Source organism: Oenanthe melanoleuca, unplaced genomic scaffold (genome assembly GCF_029582105.1).
Source record: "Oenanthe melanoleuca isolate GR-GAL-2019-014 unplaced genomic scaffold, OMel1.0 S125, whole genome shotgun sequence".
Lineage (NCBI taxonomy): Eukaryota > Metazoa > Chordata > Aves > Passeriformes > Muscicapidae > Oenanthe > Oenanthe melanoleuca.
This window is the reverse complement of record NW_026612774.1, coordinates 16,337-41,421: the sequence shown is the minus strand read 5'-3', so window position 1 is coordinate 41,421 and position 25,085 is coordinate 16,337. Positions and strand designations below refer to the sequence as shown.

At 49.6% G+C, this 25,085-nt stretch overlaps 2 protein-coding genes across 2 annotated transcripts in view; both read right to left on the bottom strand.

Moving 5' to 3' along the window:
* Positions 1-8,726, bottom strand: part of LOC130266651 (TOG array regulator of axonemal microtubules protein 2-like) — a 16,722-nt gene extending 7,996 nt beyond the window's left edge. The window contains exons 1-6 of the mRNA XM_056515929.1: positions 8,648-8,726; positions 7,381-7,545; positions 5,137-5,269; positions 3,539-3,644; positions 2,557-2,792; positions 876-1,028 (exon numbers count right to left, since the gene is read on the bottom strand). Of these exons, the coding sequence (XP_056371904.1) occupies positions 876-1,028; positions 2,557-2,792; positions 3,539-3,644; positions 5,137-5,269; positions 7,381-7,545; positions 8,648-8,726 (872 nt within the window). The remainder of the gene's footprint in view (positions 1-875; positions 1,029-2,556; positions 2,793-3,538; positions 3,645-5,136; positions 5,270-7,380; positions 7,546-8,647) is intronic.
* LOC130266652 (uncharacterized) lies at positions 8,724-25,085 on the bottom strand. Its single transcript, XM_056515930.1, has 10 exons — positions 24,879-25,085; positions 23,470-23,684; positions 21,757-21,917; positions 20,491-20,534; positions 18,930-19,144; positions 16,785-16,945; positions 13,454-13,497; positions 11,224-11,490; positions 9,754-9,848; positions 8,724-8,799 (listed from the first exon to the last, which is right to left on the bottom strand). The coding sequence occupies exons 1-10, from the start codon at positions 24,916-24,918 to the stop codon at positions 8,770-8,772; spliced, it is 1,272 nt and encodes a 423-aa protein (XP_056371905.1). The 5' UTR covers positions 24,919-25,085; the 3' UTR covers positions 8,724-8,769.

The following is a 25,085-nucleotide window of genomic DNA, read 5'->3' as shown; positions in this document are numbered from 1 at the left end:
CCCATCTGCTTTGTTATAAGATCCTATTAGCAGCGCCTTGCTGCCATTGCACAATAATTTGCCTTTCTTTAACTGGCAGGGAAGCCAAGACAAAATATCTCATGCTTCCTATTGATAATTCTATACTATATGTATGCACAGGGGCACTAGTTTCTCTTGTCTTCTTGGCAGCTATGAATGGGAATTTAATCATCCAAGTAAGGGAATTTGGTGGTTTGGGTTGATTTTGCCACTAGGAAAGCACAGTTTTCTTCAAGAAATTTGGAGGTCATTGAGCCACAGATAACAGCATTCTAGAAATCTGCAGAAGAGGTTTAGAAAGACTGAATACATTGGCTAAAGAGCCCTGAAATATTTCTAGGAAAGCCTTAAGCTAATGAGAAATAGATGTTTGGATCCTTCAGTGATGAACATTATACAACACTTTGCCTTTGTATTGTGCACCTAAGACCAAAGAAAACTGTTGGACTGGCTAATCGGAGCTCTTTGGATCTCAGGAAAGAATCCTTCAAGTCACAGGAAGTTGGCAATGCTCCTTCTTGCTGGACAACCTCAGGTTACCCAGTACAGTCATTTCCACAGTCAACCCAGAGCAGTGGTCACAGCACCAAGCCTGACAGAGCTGGAGAAGCGTTTGGACACTGCTCTGGGGCACATGGAGTGACTCTTGGTGTATCCTGCCCATGGCCAGGAGCTGGACTCGATGCCCCTGATGGGTCTCATACAACTCAGGGTATTCCATGATTCTATGGCCCTTACCCACACAGTGACATAACTTAGTATTTCCTGCAGTTGCCACTCTTCTGTGGGTTTACCTTTACAGACAGAGCCCAGACAGTTTTCCCTGTCTCAGGAGGTGAACTGAAGATCATTACCTTGTGTCCTGGTGACGGTCCTGAGCCAGCGTCCCTGCCGCGTGCACCAGGCTCCCAGCCCCGGCTGTGCCTGCGAGCTCCGTGACTCCAATTCTCTCCAGCAAGGACAGCAGCAGCTCGGCCGCACACTTCCGCACCTGGACGTGGCGGGCCCTGGCAAGGGCAGAGCAAACACTGGGGCACAGGGAGAAGGAGGAGCAACAGCAGCACCGGCCTTGCCAGAGCCAGCTCCCTGTCGTTGCTGGGGGAAGGAGGCCTGGGCTCTCCCTGATACTTTAGACACCTCTAGAAGCTTCTGTCCTCAGATAAACCCAAAGTTAGCATTGCACTGAACGACTGCCTGCAAGGGAGAGGGAGGAATTCTGTCTCTCTGCACTATCTGATACTCAATTTCTGTCCCACAATTTACTCTGAGAAAAATTAAAGACAGAGATCACTTATGACTTCTTTAGAAATGAAAGACAATTCATGCTGACCCATCAGAGGGCACCAACTACACAGAGCTTCAGCAGGACTGAGGCTCTTTCCAGCCATTTATCCCCAAATCTGCAGACCTTTGGAAAAAAAAAATTGCAGGGAAAACACGCTGTGGGCCGTGAAGTTGCAGAATATAAAGCAGTGCAGCCTGTTTCTTCCGTGAGGCTTGGCAAGGGATACATCTGAATGTTTTACCCTATTCCAAAGTTGAGGAAAAAGTGGCAGTCATTTTAGCCAGACTGTCCTGTTCTAGAGAGTGTCTTTTGGCAATTATCAGGCCCAACACCGACACTCAAGGCAGCATTTGCATCAGCTATTGCATAGCATTTGGCTTGTGAAGCTGTCTGTAAAGTGATTCATCATCTCAGGGCTAACATGAAACATCAGTTTGAATTGAAAGTAGAGCTCAAAGGCCAGAACTGTCATACAAGACTCCTTTTGGCAGGAGCTGCACCTGCTGTGCAGGCTGTGCCACACCCAGCACATTCTCCCCCACGTGCTCCATGCCCCAGCAAGTACCCTCCTTATTTCTCACATTAATGGCATAATGAGGATCCATGGTTTTTCCCAGGGCCTCTGTGGTTAGTGCTGTGATGTATCAGAGAGTGCTCACAGCTGCAATTGCAATTGTCCCTCTTCCCACAAAAGCACAAGGCTCTATCCTTAGCCTTTGCAAGCACTTTCACTTCCCCACCATTCACCACATTCAGGCAACTCTGACAGACTGGGAGAACTCCAGGAAGCAGCAGGAAGCTGAGTCACAGGAGGTTTAGGTTGGATATCAGGAAAAGGTTTTTCACCCAGAGGGTGGTTGGGCACTGCAACCGGCTCCCCAGGGCAGCGGTCACAGCACCAAGTCTGACAGAGTTCAAGAAGCATTTGGACAACAATCTCAGGCACATGCTGTGACCCTTGGGGTGTTCTGTGCAAGGCCAGGAGCTGGACTCGATGATCCTGATGGGTCCCTTCCAACTCCCCATATTCTACAGTTCAGTGATTCTGAGAACTCATGGGCTGCAGGAGGGCAGAAATAGGGGACAAGAGGAAAGAAACGAGGTGGACTGGCAGAATCCAGTCACTGAAGTTGACTAGAAGATGCAGGATACAGGACCCTTCTCTCCCACCATTCCCATTCATTTTCTCATCCCTTGCCCTGCCTGCACACTAGAAGGTGAAGAATATCACTAGAAGAAGAAGAACCTACTTGACTCCACTGTCCAGGAGAGCAGCTATTGCTCGTGCAGGAGTCACATTCTCCACCATGATGCCCAGGGTCTGACTGGCTGCTTTCTCAACAAACTCTGGGCAATTACGCAGCATGCGGAGAAGGACCCGAACCACCTCATCCACCTCAGAGTCCATGTCCTGCTTCAAGGTGGCAAAAAACTCTCCCAGAGTGTCAATAGCCGCGCAGGACACCTTTGACCGGAGGTTGGTCACCTGGGGAAGTCATGAGGGGAAACATAAGAATCACTTTGAAAAGAAAACCAGTTGCCCTAGACAAAAGTCCCAGGAGATGACAAGACGTCACACTGTGTCCAGAGGAACATCAAAGCACAATAATAGTAGAAGAGCACAAGCACAGAAAGGAACTTACTCTGGCACCAATTTCTGGCCTCAGACCTGCTTACTGCAGGCCTAAAACTAAAAATTTCACTAAAGTGATCTACTTAACCCTTCTATAATGTCAATTGCTTTGATTTTAGGCCCTTGTATTTGAAAATCAAAGAACCAAATAAAAGCAAGGGCTGCTTTCAAACCATAAAGGCACAAGCCATGAGGATAAAGAGTCATGTGCTCCTGTTCAAAAAAGCAACACCAGCAGTTGAAGCGCTCAGACAGGAAACAGAAAATACAGGCTCAGGTCTACAGACTAATTTGCAGTGTTGAATTACAGCTCAGGCAGAGATTAGGACTCTGGCAAATAACATAATTAGTGTATCTGTTTCTGCATTTGCACATTTCATTATAATGGCAGCTCACCCAATGATGAGTGTCAGATACCTACCAGTCAATGCAGCTACATGTACACACAGATCCTATAGATAGCTGACAGACATTAGAAATATAAGGTGTAAAAACAGAAATGAAGGCAGTCCCTGAGCACACATGGAGATGAACAAGCACATATCTACTCTACACACTGTGCATGAAGTACAGGGGACAATCCAGAACAATGTTCTCACCTCACTGGTAACTGCCAAGCAAATGTCACGAAGTGTTGAAAGCAGGACTTCTGAATGGGACCCAGCCAGGTGTTTGAGGCTGACAAGTCCCTTCTCCTTCATCTCCCTGAAAGGCAAGTACCAAAAAGATTGATTTTTCTCTCCACCCAGGAACTAGGCAGCACCCTCTCAAATTACCAGGCTGGCAGCTCTGTCCAACAATGGGAGGTGCTTTCCAAGGAGTACTTAATGAAATCGTGGAGCTTCTTGCCACAGGAAGCTGTGGCTGTCAAAGCATAGAGAAATCCATGAGGCAAATAGAGGGGTTTCAGAGTGTTTACTTATGGCTGTTTTAGAAGACAGCCCTTCTAAAATCTCTGGCACTATGTGCAGTCCCTATGTCACTGCTTCCTAGAAGCTGTCAGACTGGCCCATGCTGCTGTTCCTTGTCACCTCCCTGTACCTGTCCCTAAGACACAATCCCATTGGGCTGTTACTGGGGCATTTTCCTTCTTTGCCAGCCCCAGCAGGCAGCTCAGCAGTGAGAGTCTGCACTGGCACTCTGGAGCTGAGTTTCCACTCTACAATCTAGGCCTGTCTGCCACCCATTCCATTTCAGATCCATATTCCCCAAAAAAGCAGCAGGAGGACCCAGAAGATTCTACACCTGAGCAAGAACAGTTGAAACTCTACCTTTTCCCAAAATCCCCTACCTAAATCAATCCCCACAACAGCAACATGTTATTGAAAAGATGCAAACAACTCTGTGTCTCAGCACTTGCTCTCTGCAGGCCCTGAGCTGCAGGAAGGTGTGTGAGGCATCTGGGCTGCAACACAGGGCTGGAGACTGATCCCACTGGCACCAAGGAGAGTCATCAAAAAGACAGCCAATATCACCTAACATCTGTAGGCTTATCACCTCTGTGCTTCCTTCTGTCTGTGTTTAATTGTGGAACACATGGTGAGTATTGAGCAAACATCTCAGGCCCATATGAAGCAGTGAGAAGGAAAAAGCTGAATTCCAAAAGTGCAAGATTCCTAGAGGATTTAATTTCTTTTTCCTTCTCTTCAGACATGACCCCTTCAGGACTAATGACAGGCTGAGGGTCTTGAAAGCACAGCTCAGACCATTTCTCAGAAAGAGGAACTCCCTGGAGCTGCTTCTGGGACTCACGTGCAGGAGGTCACAGGGAGACCCTGTCACCTGCCATCGCTGTCAGCAGTGGGACCAGAGAGAAATCTTACTCAGTCCCACTGGGCCAGTGCCCCAAGGCACCCAAATCTCTACACTCAGATCTGCTGCCCTCCATGCTTCTGCCTTCAGCCAGCAAATCATCTCATCCCACAGCTTCCTCTCTTCCCTCAAGATTCCCTTTGCAGCTCCATGGAGCAGCAGGCAAAGCAAGGAGACAGCACAGACCTGCTGCAGCTGGAGCACAGCTGCAGACCAAGGCCAAGAAAAGGCTGCTCTCAAATCTTGATCCTCTCAGTGCCTCTGGAGTGGTTTCCCCGGTGCCCTTTGGCCCTCTGGGCTGTCGGGGCTCAGAGGCACCAGCAAGATTCACTTCTAACCTCCCTTAACGCTGAGGGGGAGACAGAGTGGCCGGGGCCTTTCTTACCAGTCATCGCTGCGGAGCAGGGAGAGTGCCTGGAGCAAGGACTGCTGTGGGTCAGGAGAGGCTGTGTCCTTGTGCCCGTGCCCACATTGCAGCTCCTCTCGGCGCTGGGCACCAGGGGCCGTCTGCGAGGTCACTGTAAGGAGAGGGTCAGCCCTGAGCGCTGCAGCCCCGGGCAAGGCACCCGCCCTGGAGCGGCTGCAGCCCCAGCTCCAGCCAGGGCTCCATGGGCTGCACATGGCTCTGCCTCAGACACCTCCCTGCTCTCTGGCTGCCTGGGCTCCTTGCTTTCTGCCAGCCTCCCCAGCTGGGCACAGCTCCGGGCTAAACCTGACCATTGCCCACACAGCCATTGCCAGCTCCCAGGTGCCACGGGCAGCACAGCCAGCGGCAGTTCCTGAGGCCGCAGAGCTCCCACTCCTGCCAGACAGGGCCGAGCAGCGGGAATGGCTACCCCAGGAGGGAACCCCAGGGGCTCTCTTGTCCCAGCACCCTGATTTCCCCCAGCCCTGAGGACTGAGGCACTCTGCACCTCCCTGAGGAAAGACCTGCAGCTGCCTCGTGACAGCACCAAGCCGAGCCTGAACAAGCCAGCCCTGCTGGGCCCGGCTGAATCCCCATGGAGCAACTCCCAGGGAACAGCCAGACCTGACCCTTCACCCCTGACAGCGCTTCTGCTCCCACTGACTTCAAATATTCTAGACAGCAGGCAGCTGAGTGCACACACATTTTAGCCTACTCTTGGGAAAGGAGTTGTATATGGATTTTGTTCTTTCCAAGCATCAGGAATCTTTACTCTATCTGAGGTACACACTGGCTGTATTTCAACAATGCTGAGGTGAAATTCATTTGCAGTCAAATGGATGTGTTTGAACATTGTGCAATGCCTAAGCTTTCCCTTGTGGAAAAATGCAATTTCTAATCTAGAGGCTTGATAAGAAAGTCTTCAAATTGTGAACTGAGGATAAAAATATTCAGATACAGATGCAAATTGTTGGCAGACACACTCTCTTGATAATCAGTTGTCCTCGGTTTATCCTAACTGAATTTTTTGTAAAGGTAAAAAATTTACAATGTATAAGAAAAATCAGAGGATAAATGCATTTCTTATGAAACCCATTTGTCATCAAAAGCACCCTCCATCAAAAATTTCATGTCCTGCACTCAAAAGCTCATTTTCTAATGTGTAGATGAAAACATCAGCAATATCTAAAATGATGGAGTATAAATATGGCACAGAATCTAGATGAAGTGCTCTAGACTCGGTAGGGTTTTTGTGATACCTTGCATCTTCTCACAAATTATGGGGGAACTGTAGCATCAAAAATATTCAGACAGGAACTAATCTGGATGTCACTGATGTACCCCATCAGTGATGTCTCTGCAGGAGTATGTAGACATCCACATCTAGATTCCATATGAATGGAGAGCCACAGTCAGGCTAGTTCTGCTCAATTCTGAGCATGGAAGTAGCAGCACTAGAAAAGAGCACTCCAAGGATCATTCCTAGCTCCCTTCTTATCTCACGCTACTTGGGATCACAGCACAGGCCGGCTACCCACAAAGGAGAGACAAGGGACTGTCTGCTGTGCATTTCCTGCAGGCAGCAAACAGCCTGGGAGCACCAGGCAGCCCCTCCTGGCTCTCATCTGCTCCACACGGCCGCTGTATTTGGGTGCGCTGACACAGGAGGCACTGCTTGTTCCCTCTTGGCATTGCAGGCCGTGGGATGGCAGCAGCCAGGAGCACTGGGCACTTCTGGGAGCAGCAGCACGATGGCACCAAGCCACTGACTGCCATGCAGAGACAGCCCTTGCTGGGATAGCAGAAAAGCTGGCTGCAGAGCCGGACAGCAGCACAGGCAGAGGGCCCCGATGGTGAGTGGACAACTGATCGTGGTGGTACTCGTAGGTGCACAGTGAGCACAGCCTGGCACACTGCCCCACAGCTCATCCCTGCAGTTACAGCTGCCTCCTGGCACCAGCACTGTACTTTGGACTATCAGGACTGGGCAAAAGCCAGAGCTTAGGCCTTTACCACTGCTTTATTCAGCTCAACTTTCCAATGGATCTCTAAGAACCAACTGCTGCAGTACTACCAAGCTGGAGGAACTCAAAAGTAGATCTGCTGTTCATTCTCAGGACAGGCTATGGACCAAAGAGCCCAGCTGTGCTGGCTGAGGCAGGAGGCAGTTTGTGCTCCTTGTGATAGCAAAAACCCGTGTGGGCAAAAGCTGCCATGGCTTACCTGAGGAGTTGCATGGGACAGTGCCTTCCTCATGGATCATAAGCACACTGGGCTGTAAGGGCACTTTCTCCTGCTTCCTCAAGACCTTCTTCTTCTTCAAGGCATTACCAGGGTGTTTTCTCTGCACACTGGAAGCTGTGCCATTGACAGGTGGTAGGCTAAAGCCTGCAGGGGACAAAGAGGAGCTTGTAAGTACAGGGTGCTGGACAGGGTGATGATGCAATGGGCCAGAAAACTTGCTGGAGCTGGGTATCATCTCTTTGTTATCCCAAAGAACTTCAAGTAGAACACTGGCACACTAACACGGGACAAGGATGACAGAATCAAAGAATCCGAGAAGAGTTTGGATTGGAAGGCCTCTTTAACCACCATCTAGTCCAACCCCTGGCAGCAGGGACATTTTCATCTGCATCAAGTTCCTAGAGGCCCATGGAAACTGGTCTTGAATCCCTTCATGGATGGATCAACAACAGCTTCTGTGGGCATACCCTTCCAGCATTTCATGGCCTTCATAATAAAAAATTCTCCCTAATATCTAATCTAAATCTACCCTCTTCTAGTTTAAAACCAAACTGCAGCGATGCTTCCACTAAGAAACAAGGAAAACCCAGTGCTGCTTTGCTTTTGTTTTCCTGTTTCAGAGGCTGGCTGGGGAAGCTCCCAAAAGAAAGTGCAGATAACCCTGCGTGATGCCCTGGGGCTGAGTGCTGCCCCGAAGGTCCCTGCTGCCGCCCTCGGGGCAGCGCACACAGCGCTGCAGCCAGAGCCCCCAGCCGGGATTCACTCGGGAACGGGAACGCTCCTGGCTCCTGGGGTACAGCAGCAGCACTGCCTCGGGGCTTCAGCACAGCTCTGCAGCGCCAGCTCCTCGGCAGGGAGTGGGGGACAAGGGTCTCTGGTGCTTTCATTAGGAGGAGTTGAATTTGGTTTCTTCCAGCTTGCACCAGGTTGAAAAGCATTCTTCTGGACTCACCTTCCCTGGAAGCTGCTCTCCAGGAAAGAGTCTGAAGCCCCAGTTGACTTTGCAAGAGAATTTTCTACTCTGAAGACTTTAGAGCTGAAGGTGGGAAGCTGATATTCTGTTACCGACTCAGTGAGGCCATGGGCAAGACACTTCATGCCTCTGGATTTCTCTTTGGGGAATGGAAATCAATCCTATGCAAGCTTCCACTCGGATGAAAGCAGAACAGTCCCCCAGTCTGATTGCAACACTGTGCAAAGGGCAAGCAAGTGGTCAAAAAGGAACACAAGTGTAGGCAGCACTTACTTGCTTCAGCTGCATCCCCGGGCTCAACTGTCTGTGGAGGCAGCTGCAAGGATGTTTTCTCTTCTCTCCTTTTCTTCATTTCCTTCTCAAAAATCTCCACATCCTCTGGCTCTAAGTTCTTTTCATGCCAACTTGCACAATGCAGCACGGATCTAGGTGCAATGGAAATACATCACAAACTGTAAGCAGAGACACACAAACCAGGCACTACACCTCATCAGGAGCACAGAGTCCATAGAGTGCCACAGACTTTAATCTAGCTCCATATACATTCCAATAGTTTCAGGAGAATGTCTCCCATCCTTGGCAGTTACACACAGTGAGGTGGAACACTTCAGTGCCACAACCTTACACTGCTCCAACTGCAACCTATGACAGGAAGCCCTGCTTGAAGCATGAAAGTCATAGGAATGCTCCCAGACAAATGAAGAGCTCCTGTGACCAGTGAGCAGGCAGTTCAGTTCCTACAGGCCATGGCAGGAGAATAAAAACCGTGTGCAATAGGCAGCAAGGAGGGGTAATTAGCTGTTGCTTAACACTCGGCCAGGAATTGCAGCTGTTTCTCACTTCCTGGCTTCTGAAGGACTCAGCTCTGAAGGACTCTGGATGACTTGGTCTCTGAGACCAGGACACCAAAAGGAGTCATGTGAAAACAAGTTGCAGAAACATTGGTATTATTGAGCAGAAAAGTTGAGCAATGAGAGGGCTGTGAGATACAGCCAGAAAGGTAACCAGGAAAAATCCAACACTCCCATTTTATTTTGCAGCCTTGCTTATACTCAACATTAGAATCTTTGCTTCTCTGCTTCTCAGGGTGCTCTTTGCCAACGTTCACTGGTGTGTAGCTTGCTCTGCCATTCAGAACTTCTCTAAAATGGCCTTTGCACATAAAGAATGTTTCAGGCATGACCTTTGCACCACCTCCAAACCAGTGACTTTGGCACCACTGGAAATAGCCAAGCAATTGCTCTGTAGCTGTCAAATACATTCCCAAGAGAATCCCCATCCCCCAAGAGTGGAAGATTAGGATTGTCAGGGACATTTTGGGCCAAGCACTAAAGAGCCACTGGAAAGGAAGTCTGCTCATCCCTGTCCTTATCCCTTACCTTTCCAAAGCCGTCCCTCAGGTCTTTGTCACTCCTAAGACCAGGACTGCTGGGACCATCCGTCTCCTGGGCCTGGCTCAGTGGGAGGCCTGGTACTGGAAGCAAAGGTTCCTGTAAATCTCTGGCAGACTTCACCCCCCAAAAAACCTCATGCTGGGCAACAGGCAAGACAGGTTCCAGACTGCAGAGCTCTCATAAGACACAGAGATGGTGCATGAGAGCAGCAAGGTACGTATGCCTAGACCCTCTCCCAGTGCTTGGGCTACTGGCAGCAGACATGGCATTACTGTGTTGGCCAGCAGACTGAAACCTGCTGCATGATGAAGGCCTCAGCCCCCAGTGCTGGAGAGCCTCTGTGTTTGATAGAGAAGAGCAGAGATGGAGATTGCTCTTGACAGAGATTCTTATCTGCCCTTATGCTGATTTTAGTAAACATCTTCTTTCCAGTTCCTAAAAGAACTCCCGGTTTCTAATACCTGTATGCATTTAGATCAACATTTTATTCCCTTTCTTGGAATATTTTAGAGAATATCAAAAGAAAAGCTTAGGATTTCAGGAGTGTTACCCAAACATAAATTGTCTTCTTGACACTAGGTAATTTGTTTTCCCCAAGGATTTTCATTCTAAGCTGTATGAGCTTGGGCCACTTTTGGGCCAGCACAACTAAAGGCTGATTTTGTTAATGCAAGTAGAACAATGTAACACATTCTGAAATACTCTCCAACATAGCTGTTAAAATTCACACAACTAATCATTCTATATAACACCTTTTAACCTTCACAGAGGTTAAAAACAAGTGGCAGCAAAGTAGAATAAACCAATGTTGTAATTCAATATTTTTTGCCTTTGCAGAATGCTCAGCTTAGTAAGAAAGGGGAGTTAGATACAGGCTTTGAGGAAGGAGAGCAATTCTGGATGGAAGGCAAAATCATGGAAAATAAGTGCATCTGAGAAGTTGGCAGGGAAACTACTGACCCCAGGGTAACCTCCTTGGGAACACTGCAGTCAGTCAGATCTGCTAAATGGACACCCAAAATTTAACAGAGGCAGCAATGCAAAGCTAAAGCAACTGAAGCTCCCCATTCAGTGGGACACATTTCCTGGAAACTTCTAAATAGCTGCACAGGGAAACATGCTCCTGCCAGCAGCCCCTTGAGGCAGGCCAGGGCCACACCCTGACCCACTTGCACAGAGCTCCCAGGGGAGCAGCCTGGCCTCTGGGCTGCCCTGGGACAGCAGGAGCCCAGAGCCCTGTGCTTTCCAGCAATGGCTCAGCTGCACATGCAGCCTCCTGCTCCTCTCCCTGCCCCACAGCTGAGCAGCCCTACAGCTCCACGGGGCACTGGGAGCAGCACAGCTCATGGCAGGGGCACCTGCAGGGCAGAACTGTTCCCTGGCAATGGGCACAGGCTCTCCAGGCTGGCACAAGACCCTTCCTCCTGCCAGAGAGCGGCCCAGCTCCCACCTTACCTCTGAGTGAGGCTGAGCCCTGCTGGCCCTTCCCCTTGTCCTCCTCCCTGGCAGTGACCCTGGGGGCAGCGCTGCTCAGCTGCCCCTGCCGGGGCTCCTGGGCCGAGGCCCCCTGAGCCGGCCGGGAGCCCAGACCTCCATTCCCAGCGCCGGGGTTCCGCACATAGGTCTCCATGCTGAACAATTCAGCCAGTTTCCGTGGGAACAGAGGCATCCCAGGTCCTATCACACACCAGGGGCTCTTTCCCTTCGTCCTCTGGCTTTGTGCTGTAGATCAGGTACAAGAGAAGAAGTGAGTTAATTTAACTCACGCCTGTAATATCAACCCATCTAATGGGTGGGGAATTCAAAGCATATTTCAGTTACTGAAAAGATTGGTTGTTTTTTATATTTCATGAAACTAGTATCAGCTGAATTTCTTGAACAGTGTGGAGCTGGCAAGCCAGGAGAGAAAGGTTCTATGACTTGATGTGTTGCCCATTGCCTCCCCACTAGTACAGGATCCCTTTCCTTCCAAGTGGTTGGAAACTCAGGTGGTCTCTAGAATTTGACACTGTCTAGCAAGTAATTGTTGTCAAAAGTCATTTTCAAGGCCATTATTTCTGTAACTCCCACTCAGTTCTAACTTGGGTTTTTCATTTTAGGGATTTTGTTTATTTCTCTTTACAACAAGGAAGTGCTGGTACACAAACAATGGCACCATGTGTTATACAAAAAAAAAGAAAAAAAAAAAAAAAGCTTTGCTTTCCCCATTAGATATCCCCAGTAATCTGCAAACCTCTAACAGAAGGGAATAAAGTGGTCATCCACAAGTTTCACTTTTGCTCTACTTCACTCTTTGAGGGGTTTAGTCCCTGCCTTCTTTCCTGCAGAAACACCTAAAACTAACAAAAATATGACCTGCCTCAAGACATTTCATATTATGCCTAATACTGACAAATGAAATTTTGATTAATTGAAATAGCAGAGGGCAGGTCATTCTGAAATACTCTTCAACAGGACTGTTAGAAATAAGACAACTAATCATTCTTTACATGGCTTCACACAGCATAAAATCATAGGGCAGCAAAGTAGTAATGAGGGAAAAATATTCTTAAAACTGGATCCTTTCCTCCTGCAGAATGTTCTGGCCAGTACTAAAAGAGAGACTTGCAAAGTCTACTGAGAAGGGGCATTTCTAGTTGAGAATGAGTCCTGCAAAAACGTCACCTTACTTGCTGAGCAATACTTCTCCCCAGCTGCATTAAGCCATCCACCTGCATATCAGCAATAAGGAGTCATTCCAAAGGGGCTGTACTGAGGATTTGGCAGAAATAACCCTGAGCAAAGGGACCGGTGGATCTGATCCCTTTTTCTGCATCAGCAAAATTATTTCTTCAGGTCTCATCACTCCTATCAGTTCACGACCAGTGATGGCAAAGGAACAACAACAGACTTTCACTGAGGCTTTCAACTTGAAAGCTCTGGCTGACCTGGCACAATTCTACTTGTCAGGGATCAGGCAAGGCAGGGACAGGGGACAAGGCAGAAGGCATCTCCTCCCCCAGCCTCAGCCTGCAACACTGACCCAGAGAGAGAGAGTCGGGCAAGAGATTGGTCATTGTGAACCTGCCATAGGTGGCTTTGGGTTTGTGCTGTGAGAGCATGACAAACTCAGACCCTGCATAGGCTGCATCCATTTGGAAGTCTCCTTCTCCTTAACTGGAAAATTCAAAAAGGACTTTCTGTCACAGGAGTTTCCCTGTTTCTCCCAATGCAAAATCAGTCAGTACCCATAGTCCTCCTTCAGATGTCCAAGGCTCCAGCTCAGAACGTGCCCCAAGGAAAGATTTTCTCTTACAAGGACAGGAGGAAGGAGTGGGAACATTTCTCATTTCATGCTAAATGCCTTCATTTTCCCTATGAATTTTGACACTAGAAAGGCTGCATGGAGATAAAAGGCATGTGCAGGATGGAGAGGAATGTTTCCTTTTCCTGCACTGCATTTCCAGGGTCTCAAGGTCCCACTCCAGCCCCTGTCACTCAACACTTCACACTGGAAGAATTTTCACTGCACCACTGGAGCACACTCACAGTGACTGGGCTCTGGGAGGTGTCCACTGAGCCCATCAAGGCATCAAAATGAATTTACAGAAATTTTTGAAAGAATGGATTTAACCAGGCTTTCAAAATGTCACCTCTGAGTCAATACTCCAATGGTCATTCTAGGACAAACATGCCCTGTACCTACCTGCATGTTCAGAGCTCTCTCTGCTTCTGCTGCTGGATCTTGGCCTTGAGAAAATGGAGGACAAAAGAACATATGAGGAGGGAGAAAGCGAAGGGAGGGAAGAGGTGTAGCATGAAAGTAGACAAACCTTCCTACAGCTTGGTCACTCTGATGAAGGATACAATGCAATACATAAACCCACAAGACTCAAAGCTGATTAATTGTCCTTAAGCTTTCAGTTGCTGCAGTTAGACAGAGCTGGCCAAGCTCCAGCAAAAACACAGCAGTCATTCTTCAACTTGCATCATAACTCCCCAGTCGTGCTGTCTCTCCTTTTGGAGCCAAGTGGCTCCTACAGCCTCTCTGAAGCAGCAAGAGCTGCTAAGCTGAGCCACGAGTCTGTATGGAGGGCAGCTGCTTTGGTACTGCTGCCAAAGCTTGACTTTGCCTGCTCGTGCCTTCCACTGGTGCCAGTCTCGTGCTACACGTGGTCAGAGCAATGCTGTGCCCTGAGAGGGATATTCCACCTCCTTGCTCTTTCAAGTAGAGAAAGGCTTTTACCACCTGCTACACAAGGTGTAGTGTTTTAATAAAAGTCTGGTTTTCCATCGGGGTGGGGGGTGATTCTCTGTTAGGACCTGCCAGAGGCAATGAACTGACTGGTTTGGAAGGGCCATTGAGCTGGGTAAGTTTGGGGATTTATATTTGGTTAGACCACATGAAGGAGCTAATCACGCCCCTGTGGAAAAGCACATTTAAAAACGAAGGAAGCACCGGAAATATTCTTGGCTTCTGGCCTCTGAGGAGGTAACCGGCCGGTCCCCACACGGCTGCGTGGCCAGGTCAGAGCACGGCTGGGCTGAGATTTCTGCCACCGTGGGGCCAGGCCACCGGCACTGCCCAGGCCATTGGCACTGCCCAGGCCACAAGGACTGTCCGGGCCACCGGCACTGCCCAGGCCACCGGCACTGCCCAGGCCACCGGCACTGCCCAGGCCACCGGCACTGCCCAGGCCCTGCGAGCGGCCGGAGCTGCCAGGGCTGCTCGGCCGCAGTCGGCGCGGCCGGGACTGTCTCAGCAGGGCTCACAAATGAAATTTGCTCACTCCGGGACCAGATCTGGGAGTGGCCCCGCGGCCCGTGCTGGGCACGGCCCCGAGGCCAGGAGCGGCCTGGGCCGGGAGCGGCCGCCGCCATCCCCGTTGCCAGGACTGCGCGGCCGTGGTGTCTCGGCAGGGCTCGCAATGAACTTGGCTCGTTTAGTTCTTTCAGCAGCCATGCAGAGAACAGAAGGACAAAGCGGCAGCAGCGGCTTTTCTTGTTTTTCGGCGCCCCGCGTGAAGGAAAGGCGCAGGGCGGGGCCGGCAGCCAGCGCGGCTTTGCGCAGGGCCGAGGGAACCAGGTGAGCAGCAGCGAGAGGCACGGCAGCGATCTCTGCCTTGCACAGCCCGATGGCATCAACCTTTCAGCGCTGCAGGACTCTAGAGAACTGTTTAAGTTGATAAAGCTTGAGAGCAAACAAACCTGGGAACACCCTTTGTCTCCCGAATCAGAAAAATGAGAGGTGAGGACACTTAGAGACAGCAGCATGGACACTGAAGTCAGTGAAGAGCGAGTAAAATTCTAGATGGGGGGATGTGAGGAGATGCCTCAGTCTGAGGCTGAAATCCTCTTGTAAGGCTATAGAGAAGATATAATTGAGACATCAAACCCTTTTTTCCCTGTAACTCATGAAAATACATTGGGGGCATGCAGCGTTCTAACCACAGCCATGAACAGAGGAAGCAGTGCTGAAGTGAGCAGATGTTGAAGCAATTTTGATTCAAAGAGAAACTTGAATAAAGAGAGATGAGAAACCTTGTCCCAGTGATAGCAGTAGAAAAGCCTCTGTTCCCAGAGATGGATGAAGAGAGCTTTTGTTTTATACTAGAACAGCTCATCATTAAAATAGCACCCCAAGAAGCTGACATGGCCCATGAAAGCAGCTGTGGGATAGCTGCGAGGTACGAGAGTGACTGTTCACACTGCGAGCACATTTTCCTTTCCCGGGTGCCTGATTCGCTGTGACATTAATGCCACGGGAGAACTGTTTCTTGTGGAGAAGTATCCATACATGGCAAGAGAAACTCCTCTCCCTGAGTGAACTGGAGAAAGACTGTTTTAGAGATGGTAAACTGACTGATTTGTCTCTGTACATTGTCAGTGGGCAACAAAAGAAGGTAGGGGGCAGAAGAAGTGTTCTGGAGGTTTATTCTGATTTTTTTTATCTGTTTTGGGTTAATAAATTTTTTTTGTCGCACTTTAAAATTTTTGCCTGTTTTACCCTCCTTCTCCTAATTGCTTATCTCACAAAAGAAACATGAGTAAATGTATTCCACTGGGTGTGCTGGCATTTAGCCAGCACTAGACCCACTACACAAGGATATTCAGATTGCACTTGAAAAGCTCTACCTAAGCTTTTTAATTGGAATGATACTTCTGTGACTCCTTCTGTATTGTTATCACTCAGATAAGCTTGACAGCTACATTTTCTCACAGATATCCAAGCTAATATCTTACCATGGGGTACTCTAGCACCTTGCCCTCTTTGCTTTTTAGCCCAGACTTAAATATTAAACATTGATGGGATTATACATCTAGACCCCAAAACTTATCTGGGATCTCATTCCACAGGGGAGGCTGAGGCCAAAGCTCAGAGAACTTACTCATGAAATTTACTTTGGGATCCATTTCATTTCAAACACTTGGCAACTCACAGTGCTCTTGGGAATTATACAACTACACGCAGGAACTAAATGCTTTCCAAAGGTAGTTTTCAGGGCGAGTGTTGTTCTGCAACTCCCACTCAGTTCTGGATTGGGTTTAGTAGGTTGTTTATACTTCTGATAAAAAAAAATTAGGTGCTGCACGTAAACAACTACAATCATTAAAAGAAGCAGCACTGAAATTTGCAGACACTTCCCCAGTAGCCAATATTTGTCCAAACATATTCTAGTGGATGCTGAAGTTGACAGTCAAGGATCACAGTATTCAGTGATCTTCAGGATCCAGACCCATGCAATACAGTTCCCAAATGACACCACAAACATTACAGAGGGAATCAATAGACAAGTCCAGCAGAGGACCCATCTTGAGATGCTCTTAAGCCCTGCCTCCTCTTCCCAACCACCACCTCTGCTCTTGGGACAGATGGTGTGGGGTTTGACATTGAGCTGGATCATCAGAGATGGGCAAAATGGGGAATACACAGAGATTTGCCTAAATACATGGGACAGCTGACTGTGCAAAAGAAGCTCACGAGGCAGGAAGAGCGAGCTGAACAGCACAGTGGAGCAGCAGACACCTTGCCTTACCTCATCTCCTGGGACTCTTGGACATCCAGCTGCAGAGGGCTGTGCAGAGAGCCTGCAGCACTGCCAACACGGGGATGGACTGCCTTGTGGATAGGGGGGATCACAGGCAGTCCCAATGACCCCTTCTTCACATCCCCACCACGGGAATACAGCAAGGATGCCTGGCAAGAGTGGAACAAAGTGCTCAGATGAAGCATCCAGCCTTGCCCCCACTCATGGCTCAAGATATTTACCCATGCTTTGAACTGGTACCTAGCAGGAAAAGACAAGTCAAACTGATGGAGCAGCTTGGCCCAGGATGGGGAATGGAAAGGGAAGTGGTGGGGGAGAGCACATGTCCCAGATTTGACACCTCTCCCCTCATGCTAACAGTTCTGGAAGGGTGGCTACATTCCCAGCTGGAATCCTCGTGTTTGGCATCAGTATGTTCATGGGTGCCACTGCCTCCACTGGCCTTTTGGATGGTATGGGAATGGGTTTAGATCACTATTCTCTCCCTGCCCCTTAGGCACCTCACAGCCACTGCTGATCTCCAGCCACGTCCCCACAAAGCCATTCTGCAGGATGTCAAAACCTGCTTTTCTCAAGCCCCTCATTCCTTCTGCTGCTGCCCTTCCCTCCTACAGTTGCCCAGCAGCCTTTCAGCCCAGAAGCTGCTGAGCTCTCGGGATGCTCGCTGCTCCCCAGCTCCCATACCTCCAGCATCTCAGGCTCACTGGCATCCAGCAAGTTCAGCAGAGCTCCCTGCCCTGCTGCTCTCTGGAAGGTCTCTGCCAGCCCAGGTTTCTCCAGAGCCCCCATGCCATGGCCAGGAAGGGGAGTGGAGGCACTGGGGCCAGATGCATACCCATGCCTACTATCCCATCATTTCTGGCACAGCTAAAGAGCCAAATCAGGACCTGCTCCAACTGCAGTGAAAGGATCAGATCCTGTCAGGGATACATTGGGCCCTTTCTCATCAAGGCTGACATCAAGTACACAAGCCTTGCATTGGACATTCTGTCTACCAAAGCTGTTGTTTATCTGCCTCCTCCTGCACCCCACAGCAAACCCAAAACAACTGCAGGTGCTGCCCTGCTGCAAAGGCAATCGTGTGCCTGGGCTCTGGGCTGCTCTCCCCATGGCCACCTCCCATCATCCCTTCCCTCTGGACAAAGCCATGCCAGGGCACACAGCTGCCCAGAAGCTGATGAAGTCTAGCAATAACATCAGAGACAGCTGTGCAGAAGGACATGGCTGTACAACTCAGAAGCTGAGACAACCTGGAACTGACTTTGCAGGACTGCCTGTTTCAGCAAACACCTTTTTCCATCCCAAGCAGACAGGGTTGACAGAAAGCACCAAGACATAGACATGGTTCACAGATACCCGTAGGTTACTAAATGCAGGAGGATTGCTCAGCCAGACTGGACAACTTGAGCTGCTCTGACTGCTTGTTGGGGCTTTTTCAGTTATAAGGCAGAGCAGGAGCCACGACAGAGCCCAGAAACCATTGAAGGATCTCTCCTGCTATTGGTACATGCTGAGGATGTGAAGTCTGTACTACACCCCCATTGCAAAGACAGCCTGAAGTGCAGTGTCCAGCTGAGCTCTTCCTTGTCTCAACTGCTTCCCTGGGCTCACATAAAAGGAAAAATTTTCAGACTGCTTCCTACTGATGCTTTAAGTTTTAGCTTTCACATTTCCCACATTATGTGCTGAATTGGTGTGGGACTCCAAACTTCATGTTAAATGTCAATAGGTTCTCTTCACAGTGGAGTTTAACACAAAATTCCTTTTCCAGCTTGAGAATCAAGGACAACTGATATCCAAAAAGAATAAACAATGGCAAAGTGAAGGGAGTGAACCACGACAATGGAACTTTGTGACCTGAAGCTGTAACTGGACAATTAACCCCAACATGTTGATGGAGCAATACTTATAAAAGTGTAGAAACTTGTGAGCAGTACCCATCTTGGATCCATCCTGGGTGTAGCCCTGGCCAGGCTCTTCTACTCCCCAAGGTGTATCCTTTTAAGGGCTCTTAATAAATACCTACTTTATTCTTTTAACTCTGTCTAGTGTCTGTTCCAGATCAGCCTCTCTAGGAATCACTAGTGCATAAAGTGACAATCTATCACACAGGACTTAGCTTGGTCTCCTTACCTCACGTCCTTTTCCCTCAGAACTCTGCTCCTGGTTGTTTCTACTGCTATCTTTGTAGCCAATGCCATTTCCCCCTCTCTCTTCCTCTCCACTGCACACTGGGCTTGGCAGCCTGGAAGGAGAGCTCTTCCGGATGGGAGGCAATGGCTTGGAGGGAAGGAGCATAGAGGGAGGAGACCTGGAAAGATTCTTGGCAGTACCGTTGGGAGACAGGCCTGCAAAGTGAAGATACAAATTTAACAGAGGCTGCAATGCCAACCTAAAGCATCTAAAGCTCCATGCTGCATGGGACACATTTCCTGGAAACTTCTAAATAGCTGCACAGGGAAACATGCTCCTGCCAGCAGCCCCTTGAGGCAGGCCAGGGCCACACCCTGAGCCACTTGCACAGAGCTCCCAGGGGAGCAGCCTGGCCTCTGGGCTGCCCTGGGACAGCAGGAGCCCAGAGCCCTGTGCTTTCCAGCAATGGCTCAGCTGCACATGCAGCCTCCTGCTCCTCTCCCTGCCCCACAGCTGAGCAGCCCTACAGCTCCACGGGGCACTGGGAGCAGCACAGCTCATGGCAGGGGCACCTGCAGGGCACTCTCCAGGCTGGCACAAGGAATTCAAAAGGGCTGTACTGAGGATTTGGCAGAAATAACCCTCAGCAAAGGAACTGGTGGATCTGATCCCTTTTTCTGCATCAGCAAAATTATTTCTTCAGGTCTCATCACTCCTATCAGTTCACGACCAGTGATGGCAAAGGAACAACAACAGACTTTCACTGAGGCTTTCAACTTGAAAGCATTGGCTGACCTGGCACCAGAGACTGCATTTTGTCTGGCACAATTCTACTTGTCAGGCATCAGGCAAGGCAGGGACAGGGGACAAGGCAGAAGGCATCTCCTCCGCCAGCCTCAGCCTGCAACACTGACCCAGAGAGAGAGAGTCGGGCAAGAGATTGGTCATCGTGAACCTGCCATAGGTGGCTTTGGGTTTGTGCTGTGACAGCATGACAAACTCAGACCCTGCATAGGCTGCATCCATTTGGAAGTCTCCTTCTCCTTAACTGGAAAATTCAAGGAGGTTTCCTTCTTTCTCCCAGTGCAAAACCCGACAATGTCCATGAATCATGTTCACTTCTCCAAGAGTTCAGCTCAGAAACTGCCCCAAGGAACAGTTTTCTCCCTGAAGGGAGGGAGAAAGCACTGGGAACATTTCTCATTTCATGCTAAATGCCTTCATTTTCCCTATGAATTTTGACACTAGAAAGGCTGCATGGAGATGAAAGCCATGTGCAGGATGGAGAGGAATGTTTCCTTTTCCTGCACTGCTTTTCCAGGGTCTCAAGATCCCACTCCAGCCCCTGTCACTCAACACTTCACACTGGAAGAATTTTCACTGCACCACTGGAGCACACTCACAGTGACTGGGCTCTGGGAGGTGTCCACTGAGCCCATCAAGGCATCAAAATGAATTTACAGAAATTTTTGAAAGAATGGTTTTTAACCAGGCTTTCAAAATGTCACCTCTGAGTCAATACTCCAGTGGTCATTCTAGGACAGACATGCCCTGTACCTACCTGCATGTTCAGAGCTCTCTCTGCTTCTGCTGCTGGATCTTGGCCTTGAGAAAATGGAGGACAAAAGAACATATGAGGAGGGAGAAAGCGAAGGGAGGGAAGAGGTGTAGCATGAAAGGAGACAAACCTTCCTAGAGCTTGGTCACTCTGATGAAGGATACAATGCAACACATAAACTCAACACAACTCAAAGCTGATTACTTGTCCTGAAGCTTTCAGTTGCTGCAGCTAGACAGAGCTGGCCAAGCTCCAGCAAAAACACAGCAGTCATTCTTCAACTTGCATCATAACTCCCCAGTCGTGCTGTCTCTCCTTTTGGAGCCAAGTGGCTCCTACAGCCTCTCTGAAGCAGCAAGAGCTGCTAAGCTGAGCCACGAGTCTGTATGGAGGGCAGCTGCTTTGGTACTGCTGCCAAAGCTTGACTTTGCCTGCTCGTGCCTTCCACTGGTGCCAGTCTCGTGCTACATGTGGTCAGAGCAATGCTGTGCCCTGAGAGGGATATTCCACCTCCTTGCTCTTTCAAAATAAAAAGAGTTTTTCCAAATCAGCTGCTAGGCAAGGATATTGAGACCTATGCTTTTCAATTGGAATGATAATTCTGTGACTCCTTTATTGTAATCACTGGGATAAGCTTGAGAGCTGCATTTTCTCACACATATCCAATCCAATGTCTTTCCATCAGGTACAGTCTTCTAACTCTCCTCTAGGACCTTTCCTCTTTGCTTTTAATCCCAGATATAAATATTAAACATTGATTGGATTATACATCTACATCCCAAAATTTAACTAGGATCTAATTCCACAGTGCCGACCCAGGAAGAGAAAAGTTACCCAGGAGGTTTACAGAAGGAGCACTGAAATTTGCAGACACTTCCCCAGCAGCCAGTATTTGTCCAAACATATTCTAGTGGGTGCTGAAGTTGACAGTCAAGGATCACAGTATTCAGTGATCTTCAGGATCCAGACCCATGCAATACAGTTCCCAAATGACATCACAAACATTACAGAGGGAATCAATAGACAAGTCCAGCAGAGGACCCATCTTGAGATGCTCTTAAGCCCTGCCTCCTCTTCCCCACCACCACCTCTGCTCTTGGGACAGATGGTGTGGGGTTTGACATTGAGCTGGATCATCAGAGATGGGCAAAATGGGGAATACACAGAGATTTGCCTAAATACACGGGACAGCTGACTGTGCAAAAGAAGCTCACGAGGCAGGAAGAGCGAGCTGAACAGCACAGTGGAGCAGCAGACACCTTGCCTTACCTCATCTCCTGGGACTCTTGGACATCCAGCTGCAGAGGGCTGTGCAGAGAGCCTGCAGCACTGCCAACACAGGGACGGACTGCCTTGTGGATAGGGGGGATCACAGGCAGTCCCAATGACCCCTTCTTCACATCCCCACCACGGGAATACAGCAAGGATGCCTGGCAAGAGTGGAACAAAGTGCTCAGATGAAGCATCCAGCCTTGCCCCTACTCATGGCTCAAGATATTTACCCATGCTTTGAACTGGTACCTAGCAGGAAAAGACAAGTCAAACTGATGGAGCAGCTTGGCCCAGGATGGGGAATGGAAAGGGAAGTGGTGGGGGAGAGCACATGTCCCAGATTTGGCACCTCTCCCCTCATGCTAACAGTTCTGGAAGGGTGGCTACATTCCCAGCTGGAATCCTCGTGTTTGGCATCAGTATGTTCATGGGTGCCACTGCCTCCACTGGCCTTTTGGATGGTATGGGAATGGGTTTAGATCACTATTCTCTCCCTGCCCCTTAGGCACCTCACAGCCACTGCTGATCTCCAGCCACGTCCCCACAAAGCCATTCTGCAGGATGTCAAAACCTGCTTTTCTCAAGCCCCTCATTCCTTCTGCTGCTGCCTTCCCTCCTACAGTTGCCCAGCAGCCTTTCAGCCCAGAAGCTGCTGAGCTCTCGGGATGCTCGCTGCTCCCCAGCTCCCATACCTCCAGCATCTCAGGCTCACTGGCATCCAGCAAGTTCAGCAGAGCTCCCTGCCCTGCTGCTCTCTGGAAGGTCTCTGCCAGCCCAGGTTTCTCCAGGGCCCCCATGCCATGGCCAGGAAGGGGAGTGGAGGCACTGGGGCCAGATGCACACCCATGCCTACTATCCCATCATTTCTGGCACAGCTAAAGAGCCAAATCAGGACCTGCTCCAACTGCAGTGAAAGGATCAGATCCTGTCAGGGATACATTGGGCCCTTTCTCATCAAGGCTGACATCAAGTACACAAGCCTTGGATTGGACATTCTGTCTACCAAAGCTGTTGTTCATCTGCCTCCTCCTGCACCCCACAGCAAACCCAAAACAACTGCAGGTGCTGGCCCTGCTGCAAAGGCAATCGTGTGCCTGGGCTCTGGGCTGCTCTCCCCATGGCCACCTCCCATCATCCCTTCCCTCTGGACAAAGCCATGCCAGGGCACACAGCTGCCCAGAAGCTGATGAAGTCTAGCAATAACATCAGAGACAGCTGTGCAGAAGGCCATGGCTGTACAACTCAGAAGCTGAGACAACCTGGAACTGACTTTGCAGGACTGCCTGTTTCAGCAAACACCATTTTCCATCCCAAGCAGACAGGGTTGACAGAAAGCACCACCAAGACATAGACATGGTTCACAGATACCCCTAGTAGGTTACTAAATGTAGAAGGATTGCTTGGCCACATTGGAACAACTTGAGCTGCTCCAACTGCTTGTTTGGGCTTTTTCAGCTATAAAGCAGAGCAGGAGGCACGACAGAGCCCAGAAACCATTGAAGGACCTCTCCTCCTATTGGTACATGCTGAGGATGTGAAGTCTGCACTACACCCCCATTGCAAAGAAAGCCTGAAGTGCAGTGTCCAGCTGAACTCTTCCTTGTCTCAGCTGTTTCCCTGGGCTCACATCAAAGGAAAAAAGGCTCTGAGCTCTGCCTTGAGGGTATAAGCTGAAACTGAAGTGATCAGGACTAAGCTTGGTCTCCTTACCTTATGTCCTGTTCCCTCTGAATGAAGCTCCTTGTTATTTCTGAGGTTGTCATCACAGCCAGTGCCCTTTTTCCCATTCTCCTGCTCTCCGCTGCAGATCTTGTTTGGCTTGCTAGCAGGAGAGCTCTTCTGAATGGGAGGCAAGGGCTTGGAGGGAAGGAGCATAGAGGGATTTGCCATGGGAAACCTCTTGGCAAGAGGATAGCCAGTCCGAGCTGCAAAGTGGAGACACAAAATATAACATAAAATAATGCAAACTGAAATCATCTGAAGCTCCATGTTGCATGGGACACATTTCCTGGAAACTTCTAAATAGCTGCACAGGGAAACATGCTCCTGCCAGCAGCCCCTTGAGGCAGGCCAGGGCCACACCCTGAGCCACTTGCACAGAGCTCCCAGGGGAGCAGCCTGGCCTCTGGGCTGCCCTGGGACAGCAGGAGCCCAGAGCCCTGTGCTTTCCAGCAATGGCTCAGCTGCACATGCAGCCTCCTGCTCCTCTCCCTGCCCCACAGCTGAGCAGCCCTACAGCTCCACGGGGCACTGGGAGCAGCACAGCTCATGGCAGGGGCACCTGCAGGGCAGAACTGTTCCCTGGCAATGGGCACAGGCTCTCCAGGCTGGCACAAGACCCTTCCTCCTGCCAGAGAGCGGCCCAGCTCCCACCTTACCTCTGTGTGAGCCTGAGCCCTGCTCACAAGAAACAGGTGAGTTAGATGACCTTCCTCCTTTTATCATACCCTATGCATTTCCAATGGTTGAAACTCTAGAGGGACTTTTGGCTTCTTGAGAAAATTTCTATGTTTTATTTTTCATGCATCTATCATGTGTTTAACTCCTCTGAACACTCTTGAGTTATCATGTCTGAAGGGAAAGGTGGAAAGCTTCAATGAGGGGAGGAAAGATTTCTTCTTGATGGTGGCCTTTTGTGAATACCCAATAAAGACCCACACAGCTGTGACTGCTATTTCTGCAAAGCTCAAAGAGCTCTCAGCAAGCAGGCAGGCCTTGCTGGTGCTTTTATAGCGCCATAATATCATCCTCAGTGTTGGACCAGATCACCAAGCAGAGGAAGAACAGGAAATTTATCTCTAGGGACACCCAACATTGATGGCCAAGAAAGAAACAGGACTTGCATCTTGTGACCATGTCCAATTTGTGGTCATCTGTGGCCACAGTCCCTGACCCGGGTGGCAGTATGAGTGATTTGGCTACTGTCAAAAAGGAGAAAGCAGAGTAAACTAATGACAGAATGTTGTGATGCCATGGGCGTCCTTGCAGGATCACCTGTAGCTGTCAGCCACCAACTCTGACATAGGAACAGCACTGACCACCATGGACCAATTTCCCCTGAACACTGGTGGGATTTTTTTCCATTTGGCTCAGGCCTTTCAGCTCCTTTCTATCCTCACCTTTTCCTTCTGTGGCCTTTCCTTTTCTGGTAGAATCCATGTTTGAACTCGTGCTTCTGTCTCGCAGAAGAATCTGGGTTTGAATTTGGGATCTCTCTGCGATAGACAGCGACAGGAGCTGGTCCCCAGCCCTAGAACAAGGTGGGGTGACTCCGATCGCCAGCAGTGGGCACAGACAGCAGAGCCAGACGCGTCTCCTGCCGCTGT